This window comes from Typopeltis vanoorti, chromosome 12, assembly GCF_054136105.1.
Source record: "Typopeltis vanoorti isolate ZY-2024b chromosome 12, IOZ_Tvanoo_1.0, whole genome shotgun sequence".
Taxonomy (NCBI): Eukaryota; Metazoa; Arthropoda; class Arachnida; order Uropygi; family Thelyphonidae; genus Typopeltis; species Typopeltis vanoorti.
In genome coordinates this window covers 101605504-101621634 of record NC_143560.1, presented here as the reverse complement: position 1 = coordinate 101621634, position 16131 = coordinate 101605504, and the positions used below count along the sequence as shown (strand labels likewise).

The following is a 16131-nucleotide window of genomic DNA, read 5'->3' as shown; positions in this document are numbered from 1 at the left end:
ATTTGTATTTATACTGTGCCTTTTGGGATATTTAGTTTAAGATATAATATACAAAAACAAGGAGAAAGAACTCAAATATGTCTGAAAGTGTAACTATGTTGCAGTCGTGACACTTTATCTCGTTTCTTAACATTAATTTCCTGCGTGATTAGGTTCGTATTTTTCAAGTGGTGCATTGGACAGCAATTTCAGACAACTCTTTTATCATTGAACAAAAGTTTATTAAATTCCTTAACATGGTACAAATCAATTTTTGTGATTACTCAATTTAATGCTAAACTAAATACTTACAAACTAACATTAGCTTATTACACATAATTAGGCTATGATCCTATAATGAGTATTACGATCATGCCGCCATAACAATTCAACACATAAATTCACTTGACATTTTAGTGTGTTGCTTGTAGGGGAAAAAAAACCGCATGGTTAGGTCAAGATTCCTTCTTGTTACTTTACTACACATCATTGTCAATTAACTGCTACTCATTAGTTCTTTAATTTCATTTTGCTGAAGTGCTTACAGTACCTGTCCAGTAAATAAGCTGTTGCCAGATTTGTGGTGATATTGTTCCTCTAGAAAAGTACTACTTACTGAAAAGAGGATGGTGAAACAGGTTAAAATAAAAATTAGTGCATAAATATTGGGTATGGCATAGCTGTTTAAAAACAAAATGAAAAAAAGATAAGATTATTAGGATTTCCCATTCAAGTGCCTACTTTTCAACATTTACGTCAACGATCTCCCAATCTTTCCAGGAACTAGAAATTTTATCTATGCTGATGACCTTGCCATAGCTACTCAGTCAAAAAATTTCAAGTCCATTGAAACTACTCTATCGCTTCCCTTAAATAGTCTAACCATATACTATACCAGCAATCAACTAAAACCAAACCCCTTGAAAACCCAGACTGGCCTTTTTCACCTTAACAATAAGGAAGCCAACAGGAAGCTACAGATTTCTTGGGAAGGCTCTAATATAGAACATTCCTGGAAACCAATCTACCTCGGTGTGACTCTCAATCGCACCCTCTCACATAAAACCCACATAGAAAAAGCAAAGGCAAAAGTGAATGCAAGAAACAACACTAAGAAAGCTTACCTCCTCCAAATGGGTGCAGACCCTAGCTCAGTACACAGACTCTAGCACACTGAGATCAGAAGATCTCAGTGTGCTAGGGTCTGTGTACTGAGGGTAGTACTCAGTACACTGAGATCTACTTCAAGGCAGAAGATCTCGGTGTACTGAGATCTTCTGCCTTGGCCCTTTGCTATTCTTCTGCTGAATATGCCTGCCCAGTATGGTCCAGATCCTGCCATGCTGAAAAACTTGATCCAGCAGTGAATGAAAGCTGCCACTTAATTACAGGATGCCTGAAAACAACACCACTAAAAGACCTGTACACTTTGGCTGGTATTGCACCCCATTCAATTTGAAGATCTGCATTCTCAGCTGATGAAAGAAGCAGATGAATGATGAATGCCACCCACTGTTTGGCCAGACCGCAGTGCCCCAAAGACTAAGATCCCGACATAGCTTCCTGACAACTATTGAACCACCTAAAAACTTCCCAGAGACAAGACTTCAGCAATGGCTTGCATTATATCCTGAAAATAATACTAGTATTCCAACAGCCGAACATCTTCCACGTGGTGCCCACTTGGACTGGAATACTTGGAAAAGCCTAAACAAACTCCGGACGACAGGACGCTGCAAACAAAACCTCATCAAATGGGGCTACCTCACTAGCTCAGACAATTCTGAGTATGGGACAACCCCGGCCATGGAACACCTTCTTTCTTGTCCCTTTCTTCCATCGTCTTGTGCAAAAGAGGACCTTATATCCTGCAGAGAAAGAGCAGTTGATTGTGCAAGATACTGGAGGAACATCTGACCATGTTTATTGTATATAAGTTATGTATAGTTTCCTTTTTTTTTCATATTTAATTATTATTCCCTGTATAATTCGCCTACCAAATCTAAGCTGATCTCATTGTAATGTATCCTAATTTGTTGAAAATCATGTTGTACCACTTACTTACTACTGTACTACTTGTGTTTGGATATGAAATAAAAACCTCCATATGAGCTATGGAGGCTCTTCTGTTTATAGAAAGCACTGCTGCCATGATTTTTATTATTTTTTTTTCAGGAGCACACTGAATAGTAGATACGAACATAATTGTAGTACAGTTGTACCACAGTCTGTTTATAGACAAGCAATAAGGCAATATTGGGACTCAGGCTAGGAAGAAAGTCTGAGGAAAAAATGTAAATTGCAGCGTTTAGTAGACATACAAAAAAGTGATATGGCAGATATAAGTCTCTGATTACCTAGAGAATTTCCTATTTCAGGTTTCTAATTATGGTACCTAATCCATGTTTCTGATTTTTTTTACTCCCTGTATATTAGGTTCTACATAGGAAATCCCCAGCACAAATCTAAAATCCTATCCATTAGACCTACTTCTAACCAATACCCCGCATCAGGTAACATGAAGGGTTTGGTTAGAAGTAGATCTAAGGAATATACTTTTTGTCTGATCTCACTGTATGTTTTTAACTCAACTGTCTGCTGATGGGATTAAAAAAAACTTAGTAAGGCATTTAAAACTGTGCCATCTCACTTTCGGTTTCGAAAGCGTTTTTATTCTAAAAATATATTCATTTCTTAATGAAAAGCAGGCAAAATTGTAGCTACTGTTTATTCAATAACTTTAACTGGTATTTTCTAGTATTCGCTGAATTTATTTTGACTAATTTTTTTTACATATTTATTTCATGATAGCTGGAGAACAAGGAAAGATAGAGAGGCATGTGGTGATAATAAATTATTACTCAAAAGCGTTATAAATGCCATTATTTCTTGCTGTGAATTTTGCTGTATAGTTTTGGATGAACAATATAATAATATAACTTGTTTAGTTTAGCTGTTTATTTGCTTTTATGCTGCTTGTATCTTTGTATTTCATGAAAAGATCAATGATATTTAATATGGTCCTACACAAGTCTTATGACAGTATGTGTGTGTGTGTGTGTGCGTGTGTGTGCGTGCATGTATTCCTGAGCTTCTACTCAGTTGTAATGGTAGATTTTAAAGAATAAATATTTAATGACTTTAAACCGAGATAAAATATTAAGTTTTATTGAAAATGATACAACTAGTTTCAGCCTTTTACAGCTTTTTTAGGTATCCACTAAATGTAGAACATAATAATGAAAATTGAAGTTACAAAAAACTGAGAATTACAGGCAAAAAATGCAACACACAACTGACACAAAAACGTTGTATTTTTCAAGTTGTTCTATCTAATGCGCTATTGTTCGTTGCATGCGTGCTTGCGAGTTCTCATGAATGCCAGTATTGAACAACTGCAGCATGGCTATCTGGGATGTTGTAACTCAAATTGCTGTTCAAATGTTCAGGATTAAGGGGGATTTCCCTGGATTCCATGATTTTCCTCTCAAACTCATCACTGCAACGAAAAATGTTTTCGGATTTATCCCAGCAAACTGAGTGACTCTGTAGATCATCATGAGGATTGTTTGAAAAAAGAATATGACTGGATAGTGCAGATGCATGTTATTTTTTATAGGAGATGTCTCTTTTATGCTCTTCTATACGTAGTTCAATAGATTTGTTAGTCTGTCCAAAATAAGGAATATTACAATTGCACCATAACTTATATACACCTGGATATTTCAGGTTGTGATGAATAGGCTTCGGATGGCTTACAAGAGAATGGACTTTAGGGACTGTAGTGAAAAACGTCCTAATGTTGTATTTTTTAAGGACTTTAGCCAATTTATTGGAGACTGAACTAATGTAAGGTATTGAGATGCTACCTTTAAAATCAGTAGTTTCCGTGGTTGGTACACTGTTTAGGAGAATCCAGAAGAAATTTCTTAATCATTTTTTCAGAATATCCATTTTGTTTAAAGATAAGAGAAAGGTGATTAATTTCTTTTTGAAGCTCATCTGGTTCATTTAAAAGAGAGAATGCTCTGTGTCCTATGGTAGAAATAGTTCCGAACTTTTGTGGTGGAAAGTGGTGAGATTGATAGTGCAGATATCTGTTAGTATGAGTGGGTTTGGTGTATATACAGATTTTAAATCTATCAGAGTATCGTGTAAGAATTATATCCAGGAATGGAAGGCAGTTATTTTATCCCCGGTTATAGCAAACATTTTCCTGGAAGATTTTGAAACAAAAGCCATATCGTCCTTCTCACTTAAGCCAAAAGTTTGGAGACGTTATATTAATGACATTTTCATTATATGGAGTCACGGACACACATCTCTCATGGATTTTGTTCATCATCTTAACAATCAGCATTCTAATATAAAATTCACTGCTGAACTAGAACGACATAACTGCCTTCCATTCCTGGATATAATTCTTACAAGATGCTCTTATAGATTTAAAATCTCTATATACAGAAAACCCACTCATATTAACAGATATCTGCACCGTCAATCTCATCACTTTTCACCACAAAAGCTCGGAACTATTTCTACCTTAGGACACAGAACATACTCTCTTTTAAATGAACCAGATGAGCTTCAAAAAGAAATTAATCACCTTTCTCTTATCTTTAAACAAAATGGATATTCTGAAAAAAACGATTAAGAAATTTCTTCTGGATCCTCCTAAACAGTGTACCAACCACGGAAACTACTGATTTTTAAAGGTAGCATCTCAATACCTTACATTAGTTCAGTCTCCAATAAATTGGCTAAAGTCCTTAAAAAATACAACATTAGGACGTTTTTCACTACAGTCCCTAAAGTCCGTTCTCTTGTAAGCCATCCGAAGCCTATTCATCACAAGCTGAAATATCCATGTGTATATAAGTTATGGTGCGATTGTGATATTCCTTATTTTGGACAGACTAACAAATCTATTGAACTACATATAGAAGAGCATAAGAGAGACATCTCCTATAAAAGATCACATGCATCTGCACTATCCAGTCATATTCTTTTTTCAAACAATCCTCATAATGATCTACAGAGTCACTCAGTTTGCTGGGATAAATCCGAAAACATTTTTCGTTGCAGTGATGAGTTTGAGAGGAAAATCGTGGAATCCAGGGAAATCCCCCTTAATCCTGAACATCTGAACAGCAATTTGAGTTACAACATCCCTGATAGCCATGCTGCAGTTGTTCAATACTGGCGTTCACGAGAACTCGCAAGCACGCATGCAACGAACAATAGCACGTTAGATAGAACAACTTGAAAAATACAATGTTTTTGTGTCAATTATGTGTTGCATTTTTTGCCTGTAAATCTCAGTTTTTTGTAACTTCAATTTTCATTATTATGTTCTACATTTAGTGGATACCTAAAGAAGGCTGTAAAAGGCTGAAACTAGTTGTATCATTCTCATTAAAACTTAATATTTTATCTCGGTTTAAAGTCATTAAATATTTATTCTTTAAAAAAAAAAAAAAAAAATATATATATATATATATATATATATTATTTTTTTGCCACAAGAGGGCGATTTGTGTGCTGTGCTTGTGGGTGATTTTTCAGCACTTTGTCTGTTGATGGGTTCAAGGAGAGGTATGATAGATTGTATGGATTCTTATGTTATTACCTATTTTTATAGCTTTTGTCATTTTACTGCTGATTTTCATGCAATCTGTTACAGCAGTCATTCGATTTAGTTAAAGAATTCTGCAGACTTCTATTGGAATAGTAGGGAACACATGTACTAGACATTATGAATTAAAAACAGTTAGCACATGTAAAAATCATATAATTTATTAACTCCTATATAGTTTATCCTTGTTAAAAGGACATCGTCAGGAAGAGAAGAAAAGACTGATTGAAAGCATTTAAAACTGACATGAGTCAAGTAAACAAGAGAATATAATATTAAAGTTCAAAGGAAGTGATGGTTAGTATTTTCTAATTCAAATATAAGATTACATTAAACATTCAAAACTATGAATCAGTAAAGCACAGTTATTTCCCAGAACTATGAGATAGGTATGCTGTCAGAATGGCTGAGATTCAAATAGCATTATGGTCTTTTACAAGTTTCAAGGAATAGATCAAATTTAAATCTATTTGGGTGCAGAATCTTGGTTTGATTTCAAAGCACTCTAGGTCTAATGTCAATAGCACGATAAGCAAGAGCAGACTTACCAGATTCCAAGAACTGGATGTAATGCTGGATATAGAAATGCAAGGATAAAAGTGGTTATTTATTCTTTAGTGGATAGTAGAAATGAGAATAGTTTCCAAAATGACTTCAATGGTGAATAGATTAAACTTTAAAAACTCTATGCTATTTTATTCTAGTAGTAAGACTTATACGTTGGTTAGACATAACTGGTAATTAATTTACGGAATTAACAACGCATATAAAGTATGTTAATTAAAGATAACTTTAATGAATCACTTCTATATTTCGGCAATGTCACATTGCCATCTTCAGGAACATAAAGATATGGTATGTGCACTAAGGAACTAACAAAGCAAATGAGGAAGAAAGTAAGAAACTAATTTTGTTCCTAAAGTCCTAATGGTGCCCTCTTGCAGGCTAATTTGGTAGTCTTGGCAGTTGGGCTGAAGTTCTCATAATGAAAGTCACAATTTCGCCCTAGCTCCTAAAAGGATACCTGCTGAAGAAATCATGATCCAAATAGAGCGTGGAATTCGCAACCTGCCTAACCATATTGCCAACAACGTGAGACTGGATGTAGTCGGTGTTCTCACTAAAGCCAAACCTCCAAAATCCAACTTATCCAAAAATGAATATACAGCCCTACAAGAATTAAAAAACAACAAAAAAATAGTAATCACCAAAGCTGATAAGGGAAGCGCCACTGTGGTACTCAATCAAAAAGACTACAAAGGTAAGCTAAATTCTTTAATACGAGACCGTACTACTTACCTCCCCATTGAATATAATACGACCAGCTCTCAGATTAGAAATATCCACAGACTCTTTAAGAAAGTCACCAACAAACTTAAACCTTATAACTCTAGACCCCCCCCGATTATATGGACTCCCAAAAATACATAAACAAAATGTGCCATTGCGTCCCATAGTGGATGGCATTGATTCCCCCACATATAAATTAGCCAAACATTTAGCCAAAACGCTCACACACTACACTGGCAACACGCCATCACACATAAAAAACTCGGCCCACTTTAAAGCCAGTATAGAAAACCTCACACTCCAACACACTGACATAATGGTCAGTTTTCACGTCTCCTCCCTATTCACTAATGTCCCACTCAAAGAAACCCTTGAGCTCATCCAAGCCAAGTTTCCTCCCGATATCTCAGCCCTATTTCAGTTCACAATGAACTCAGGCTATTTCGTTTGGCAAGGAAAGTTCTACAAACAGATAGAGGGGACAGCCATGGGTTCACCACTTTCCCCACCCTTGGCCAATTTCTTTATGGAGACATTTGAAGAGAAAGCCTTAAACTCCGCCCCACAAAAACCCACTATTTGGCTTCGTTATGTGGATGATGTGTTTGCTATTTGGCCACATGGCTCAGACACACTCCACTCCTTCCTAACACACTTAAACAACCAACATCCCAGAGTCCAGTTCACCTTAGAAAAAGAGGAAAACAACACCCTCCCCTTCCTAGACACTTTAATCACCCGCCAGCTTGATGGATCTTTGGTTTTCTCTGTTTACAGAAAACCCACCCACACTGGCAGATACATTCACCAGCAATCCCCCCCCCCTCACAACAATATGGGGTGATAAAAACACTATATAACAGGGCAAAATTAATCTGCTCAGATGACAAGGCCCTGACTATGGAACTAAACCACATCCTCAACACTTTCTTAGCCAATGGCTATAACCCCCAAAAAATCCAAAAAATACTAAAACCTGTAAACCACAACCCCCCTCCACAATAAAGACTACACCAAGTATATCACTATCCCCTACATCCAGGGCACCTCTGAAAAAATAACTAATATCCTCAAAAAATATGACCTTACTTCCTGTTACAGACCATATAAAAAGTTGGCATCCTTTATCCGCTCTACCAAAGACCAACCACTTCCCCTAGACCTACCTGGTGTATACCAGGTCCCTTGCAGCTGCAAATTGTCCTACTTTGGCCAAACAGGCAGAACAACAAATATCAGGATTTCAGAACACCAAGACTACATCCGGTTTCACCAGTACAGCTGCTCTGGGCTGGCAGACCATGCCTTAGATACCCACCATAAAATTCGTTGGAAGAAAACAAAAATAATCCATCGCAGCAAGTTTAAATACGAAAGATTATTCAAAGAATCTTCAGCAGCTCTAAAAAACGTTCCTAACCTCAACAAATTTGGGTGCATGAAACTGCCCCAAATTTGGGAGACTTTCATTATGAGAACTTCAGCCCAACTGCCAAGACTACCAAATTAGCCCACAAGAGGGCACCATTAGGACTTTAGGAACAAAATTAGTTTCTTACTTTCTTCCTCATTTGCTTTGTTAGTTCCTTAGTGCACATACCATATCTTTATGTTCCTTAAGATGGCAATGTGACATTGCCGAAATATAGAAGTGATTCATTAAAGTTATCTTTAATTAATATACTTTCTATGCTATTTATTTTGATGTTCCTTTATGTAGGATATGTAGGAATTCTACATCTGCTTGTGGTCTGGTTGAAAGATATTTATCAATAATTTTCTGGATGGTAGCATGGTTATATATCTATATGGTTATATCTATCCTCCATTAGAAGTTATGGTGATTTTTTATATTGTTTAATTCTTCCAACAAAAGGAAATCAGTAGAAGAACAGATGGAATATATGCCAGTAAAGAAAAGTTTTCAATAAACAGAAAATTGAATACTACCTATAGACGTGTGGACGATTATTACAGTATCCAGAAAGGAAAGGTGATTGTTAATTTAACATTCAATGAACTTGAATATAGGCATCCTGAGTGCATCCAAACTGCAAATATATCATCAATGAATCAAAGCCAAATATAAGGTTGAGAGAAAGTGGTACTGAAAAGCTGTTCAGTACCATTTCAGATGTTCCATAAAACTGTGCATAAGCTAGTGAGATAGGACTGCCCATAGCTGCATAGTGACAGATCTGTATGAGACCAGCTAACTCACCTTCAGTTGAAAAGACCTGATAAAGGCTCTTCATGTCGTAGATGTTATTCGAACTCAGACCTTTCCAATAAAAGGGTGTTGTTGAAATAGACTGAGCTACAAAGGCTCTTCACCTTCGTAAGACCATATATACACGTGGAGAATGAGCATGATGAATCCATAACATTTCAATCAATAATGGTGTATGGATATGATATGTTGGGATACAAGGTGTATACAAAGAATAAATGAAGCCAGTGTTATTAAGTCTGTTAATTCTATGTGTTCTAATGGTCAGTTTGCCTGCTTTGTAAGATGAGAAATCTGAGTTTCCAGAGGGGAAACCCTGCCAAATCTGTATGAGACCAGCTAACTCACATTCAGTTTAAAAGACCTGATAAAGGCTCTTCATGTCCTAGACAGGATTCGAACCCAGGTCTTTCCAATAAAAGGGCATTGTTGAAACTGACTGAATCACAAAGGCTGTTCACCTTGGAAAGACCATAAATATATATGGAGAATGAGCATGATGAATCCATACTGTATCAATAATGGTATATTTATTTATTCATATGGAGTTTCCTCCCTTTTCTCTCCCGTCCCTACTGGGGGTTAAGTATTTATGGCTGTGGGGATGAAAAACCCCAGAAAAACTGTGGGGAAAACCCTGCTGTCCACGCCCAAGACCAGCTAACTTGGCTATGGCTGAGGAAGATCCTTAAGCTCCTCACGTCGGCGACAGGATCGAACCCAGGACACTCCTTCCCCAGGCATATGGTTGCAAAGCACATAGCCACTAGGCTAACCGTGGGGACACAATGGTATATTAATATGATATGTTGGGACAAGGTGTATCCCAAGAATGCACCTTGTCCAATAATGCATTTTATTTGTTAAACTGACTAAGAGTTAGGTTTCTGCCGATTATACTAGAGGCAAATCCATCCTCAATACAATATTCAGTTTAGAATTATACTTTGTATTATTCATCTGAACAGTGGCATCAGCTTTCTCAGTTATAGTTATAACAATATTACTGATGTAGTGCAAAGAATGAATATACAAGGAGTAATTTTATGATGACAAACCTGGAGTGCTCCTTTGTTATACCAAGAATCCATCTTGTCCATTACACTATTCAGTTCTGCCATATTCTTTTGCAGTTGGCACCAAAACCTCCCTGGGTCAGTTATGTCTGTTATTAATATCAACTCTTTGGACCCTAAAAACAAAACGACACTGATTAGCAGTAGTAGTAGTCCTTTACGAGAGTTCATAATGAACAAATAATCATATTTTTAATTACCGTTTATAATACAATACTTATAATACAAAAGGATACAACTAGTTTGGATGGCTGTGTGGAGGATGAGTGAGGAGCAGGTTCTTTGCATGGAGTGTGGTTGGTGAGTGGAATGCATTGCCTGAGTGTGTTGTTGTGAATGTAGACACAGTGAATCGCTTTAAGGCACAGTTGGATTTGCATTGTGTGCAATAGTATGTACCTCCCACGGTGAGTCTCTGACTCCACTGAGGTCACTTGATATAATAATAATAAGAAGAAGAATTATATTGGAAAACAGGGAAGTAGAGAGAATAGATTCACGTTGTTGTTTCTTTCACAAATCGTAAAAATTAAAGATGAACAAATAGAAGAAATAAAAAGAAGTATACAACTAGTTTGGATGGCTGTGTAGAGGATGAACAATATCTTCAAAAGGCAAAATTCTCATTAGAATGAAGATGAAAGCTTTCAACCAGTGTCTTACCTGTAATTACACATGGCAGTGTTGAATTTAACTTATAATATAGTGCATAAATTCAAAGCTACCAGAGAAGAATGGAAAGGAATATGCTAAGTGTAACACTTAAAGACAGGATATTCTCCCATTTGATAAGGACATCATCAGTTTCATTATGCATTCAAAATGGAGATTGGCTGGACACATTGCAAGATAAGAGAACACAAGATGGCTTAAATTTAACAGAATGAAGATATACAAATAAGAGCAGGCAAAGGGAAAGACCAAGAAAGAGATGATAAGATGAAACTGTTAACATTGCAGGAATGAAGTGGATGAAAAAGGCTGAAAACAAAATGGAATGGAGAAAATTGGAAGAGATCTTTGTTCAGTGGTGGACTGATCCATGCTGGAAAAGAAGACAGACTTTATTTACACCCTCTATCCAAAAAGAAATCGAACTTTTCGAAAATAGAAGAAACTAGTGGCGCCACCTGCTGTATCTTTTTTTGTCAAAAGCAGCAACCTTCATTAGTGCTGTGTCAACTGTTTATGACATTTGTTTCATTAGAAACAGAGTTATAGTGCTAAGAGCGACAGTGTGTTTTGACGAACAGTCGGGAAATGAGTTTCAAACAGAGAGCAGCGACTGACTTTTGTGTTAAACTTGGTAAAAGTTTTACCGAAATGCATCAAATGCTTCAAAAAGCATACGGTGATGAATGCTTATCCCGTACTTAAGTTTATGAGTGGTTTAAGCGATTCCAAAGTGGTCGCAAGTGCTTGAGGACAACAAAAAGCTGGACCATCCAAAAACTGGACTGAGCAAAGTTAACATCCAAAAAGCGCGTGATTTCATCAAAGAAAGCCCGAGATCATCCGTGAGATTGATCGAAGATGAATTGGGGATTCAAAAATCAACTGTGCACAACATTTTGACCAAGAGTTTGGGCCTTCATAAATTGAATTTGCGATTTGTTCCCCACGAGTTGACCGACGACCAAAAAATGTATCGAATCGAACACTGCAAGGACCTCATTAAAACCACTCGTAAGGACTAAAACTTCCTTTAAACGATCGTTATTGGTGACAAAATGTGTGTTTTGAGTATAAGCCCGAAACAAACCCCCAGAGTGCTGAGTGGAGACCACCAGAAGAGGGGCATCCAAAAAAAAAGTCGCTTAGAGAAGTCAAAAGTAAAGACAATGCTGATTTGTTTCTACGATGCCAAGGGCATTATCCACAAAGAATTCATTCCGCCTGGCCAAACAGTCAATGGTAAGTTTTATCTCGAAGTTTTGAAGTGATTGATATCGAGAATTCGACGTGTAAGGCATGAATATCGTGATGCAGACAGCTGATCACTTTTGCACGATAACGTACCATCTCATCGTTCGAACATTGCGAGACAGTTTTTGAGCAAAAACCAAGTTTGTGTGTTGGATCACTTGCCATATTCACCTGATTTAGTACCCTGTAACTTCTTTCTCTTCCCCCAACTTCATTTGCCGATGAAAGGAAAGCAATACAACACCACTGAAAACGATCAAGCGGCAGGAACCACGACCCTCAACAGTATCCAAAAAACCGATATAAAAAACTCATTTAATGAATTAACTGACCGTGCCAAATGCTGTATCGAAGCTGAGGGAGAGTATATTGATTGAAATAAATGATTTGAATAATTATAATTTGCCTGTGCTTTGTTTTCTATCGAAAGTTTGGTTTTTTTTGGACAGAGGGTGTAGAGCAATATTGCAATACACATAAGTCGCAGTCAACAAGGCCAGCGAGGAAGAGCAAAGCAAAACCTGAATGAAAGCTAATTTTACATGTATGCACTGTTTCTTTAACTTCTTGGTTCAACAATGAAATTCATGTCATTTTTATTCTTGCAAAGAACTTCATTACATGTCTTCCTAAATCAATCATGTTTTTTTTTTTTTAGTTCAGATTCAGGTCTCTAAATTTAGTTCTTGTTTTCATTTTTTTGGGGAAAGGGGGGGTCAGTAATATTTATATATATTTTAGTCTACAGTTCACCTCAGAAAACTGCTCCACTTGCATTTTTTTAATAAAATTTTTGTATTTTTCTTTTCGATATGATTTGGTGATCACTTCTTATTTCAAATTCCCTGTGCACTCTTCTGTCATGAATTAGTGTGAAGCTATCACTATCAACAGCAACATCATCAATAAAATATTATTTGTGTGTGTGCGCGCGCACGCATGCGCGAATATTTTCTCTGTGCTATGCATATCTTTATGTTGGAACATGGTGTTAGTAGTAACTAGCTAATGTGCTAAAAATTAATCCAAGTATTTAGTCATTATTACTATGAACATTATTCATGTCTCCAAATTTTCCCAAAACATTTCTTTATATTCAGTATTAACTTTCCTACTCTGCTATTTAGATTCCAATGGGAAATAGCTTTTCTTTTTTCTTTAGCTACCCTATCTAAAGGCAAAATATCCCTCTACTCCCTCAGTACCAGAATCTATCATGAGACCATAGGCTCAAATAAGTTTTACTGTTCCATTTTTGAATTGTAACTTCCTGCATTGGAGACAGTTTCAAGTCTAGTGATGCCTACAATTCAAGAAGTTTACCTTCATATTTAGTATTACTCCTGCCTGAGCACTACAGAAAGAATATAACATGCATTAGTGACACTAATTATGTTAACACAGTATTTTATTTCTCCAATTCTCCAACTGCACTTCTTTTTCAACAATACATTTTACTTTTAATGATCCCATCTTTAATTCTGCTGAGGTTAAGTTTGCTCTGGTTCTATTCCCTGAAAAACAATGGAGGGTCTGGTTTAATGAGGCAATGCCCCAACTGGCATGACATCTGATCATGCTGTGTCACCACTTTTGTTTGTGATTTAAGTCAATACAGTACACAAGTTAGTCAATAAATTCCAAATTGCTCTAAATCATACTAACTGGTTAAGTGCGTTAAGTTAACTGGAAAGCTTGGTTGGCAGAATGATTAGTGTATCCACTTTCCAACCAATAGGCTGCAGGTTCATATCCCACATAAGCATGGATGTTTGTTATTTCCTTTAGATGGGAAATTAATTTCATTGTCCAGTGTAAGATCATTGCCCTGCTTAGTGGAAACCAGAAGTTGATGATTGAAAAAGTAAAGTTTGGTCATTAAAGCAGGGTTTTTGAATTAAGTATATATATATATATATATATATATAAACTGTATAAAATTAATAAAAAAATCCTAGCCCATTGATGGTACTAATGTACTAGAGCTTTATAACTTTTCATAAGCAAGAGTCACATTAAAAGTATCCAGGTCAATACCTAAAAACAGAGGATAACAAGAGAAGATGAGTACTGGATACCCAGAAGCCCTAGTTAATTATTCACATTTTTATAAAAATGTTTCCTCCCAGTTATCTAGCTTTGATCCTTAAGAGACTATCTGTCCAATTACTGAAAATCAATTCATGAAAAAAAGACATTTATACAGATTTAATAGCTGTGTAAATTCATATGATCGGTAAATATGTTGATTATATGAATATAATCAGCATGTTATACGAAACATATGTAAATACATTAGGTTCCATTACAAGATTTTCAGCAATCAACACAAAACACTTGAAAAATGTTTTATTTTATGAAATTTATGCATTGAAAATTGTACACAGGTATAATATTTAAGATATTAATGTTTAAGAAAAAGAAAGAAAATTTACTGCTTTAAAAATGATAGAATAGATGCCTGTTTGGTTTTCTTCTTATGGCTGTAGAACTCTTTCAATTCCTCTCTTAATTGTTGAGCTCTGCTCCCAGTTGGGTCACTGTTATAGAAGATCTCACATCCCTTATTATAAGAGCAACAGTGTAGTTCATTGGTTTCACTGTTAGTGTCCTAACTGGAACTGCAGAGTCAGCTTCACTTTCCTCTATCTTCTTTGGACAATGTTCAGTCAGCTCTTCTAAATCTTCCAATGAAAGTTCTTAGCCATGACTCTCAAAGAACTCATTTATATCACCAACTCCTACATCACCTAGTCCTAATTCCATTGCTATCTCTGTCACATTCTCTGTTATTGATGCAAGGGAATCATGCTCTTGGAAATCTGGAATGCAGTCAGGCCAAAAGCTGGACGTATATACACGTCCAGCAAACCTGGATAATATTCTGTCCACCTGCTGAAAGAACATGGATAAGAAGTGTAGTTTGACAGTCATGTCCATTAGAAGGGGCAATAATCCTTCACACTGAAAAGAACACTTAACTAGATTACTTGGCATATGTAGTAGCTATGTTCAGTTGCTAATAGTTTTATTTTTCACTTGGTTATACTATAATAAATTTAGTTTAATCCTTTATCCAAGTGTGAGGAAACAAAGTTTGCGCCTGAAAGTATCTTCAGGACTGGGGTAAGGTGGTACAACACCGGGCAACTCGTTGCAAAGGTGGAGCAAGCTACCAACACTCCTATCTCAGTATCTCCCATAATGCAAAACACATCTCCTTGTGGATATGTATAATTTTATGCATTAAGGGAAAGGCCACTACCCAGACTAGTTTCGACCTTTATTGAGGTCTCTTCAGTGGGAGCCAGGCTCAACTGGAGATACCAGGCAGGAGCATTAGCAAGGTCACCTATAGGAGTTGCCAAACGGTGTGCCACCTTTTTATTAAATTACTCTGGATTTAGAGAAAGATGTTAAAAGTTTATTTTTCACTTGGTTAGACTATAATAAATTTAGTTTAATCCATTATCCAAGTATGAGCAAACAAAGTAGGCTCCCACTGATGAGACCTCAATAAAGGTCGAAACTAGTCTGGATAGTGGCCCTTCCCTTAATGCATAACATTATACATATCCACAAGGAGATGTGGTTTGCATTATGGGAGATACTGAGATAGGAGTGATGTTAGCTTGCTCCACCTTTGCTACGAGTTGCACCACCTTACCCCAGTCCTGAGGATACTTTCAGGCGCAAACTTTGTTTGCTCATACTTGGATAAAGGATTAAACTAAATTTATTATAGTCTAACCAAGTGAAAGATAAACTTTTAACATCCTTCTCTAAATCCAGAGTAATTTAATAAAAGGGTGGCACACCGTTTGGCAACTCCTATAGGTAGAGATGACCTTGCTAATGCTTCTGCCTGGTATCTCCACATGGGCCTGGCTCCCACTGAAGAAACCTCAACAAAGGTCAAAACTAGTCTGGGTAGTGGCCCTTCCCTTAATGCATAACATTATACATATCCATAAGGAGATGTGTTTTGCATTACG

The 16131-nt window shown here is 36.5% G+C and overlaps 1 protein-coding gene across 1 annotated transcript in view; it reads right to left on the bottom strand.

Moving 5' to 3' along the window:
- Positions 1-16131, bottom strand: part of LOC150101078 (uncharacterized) — a 169952-nt gene that overhangs the window by 139665 nt on the left and 14156 nt on the right. Inside the window, exon 2 of the mRNA XM_090402159.1 lies at positions 10193-10326. Coding sequence (XP_090258285.1) covers positions 10193-10326 — 134 coding nt within the window. The remainder of the gene's footprint in view (positions 1-10192; positions 10327-16131) is intronic.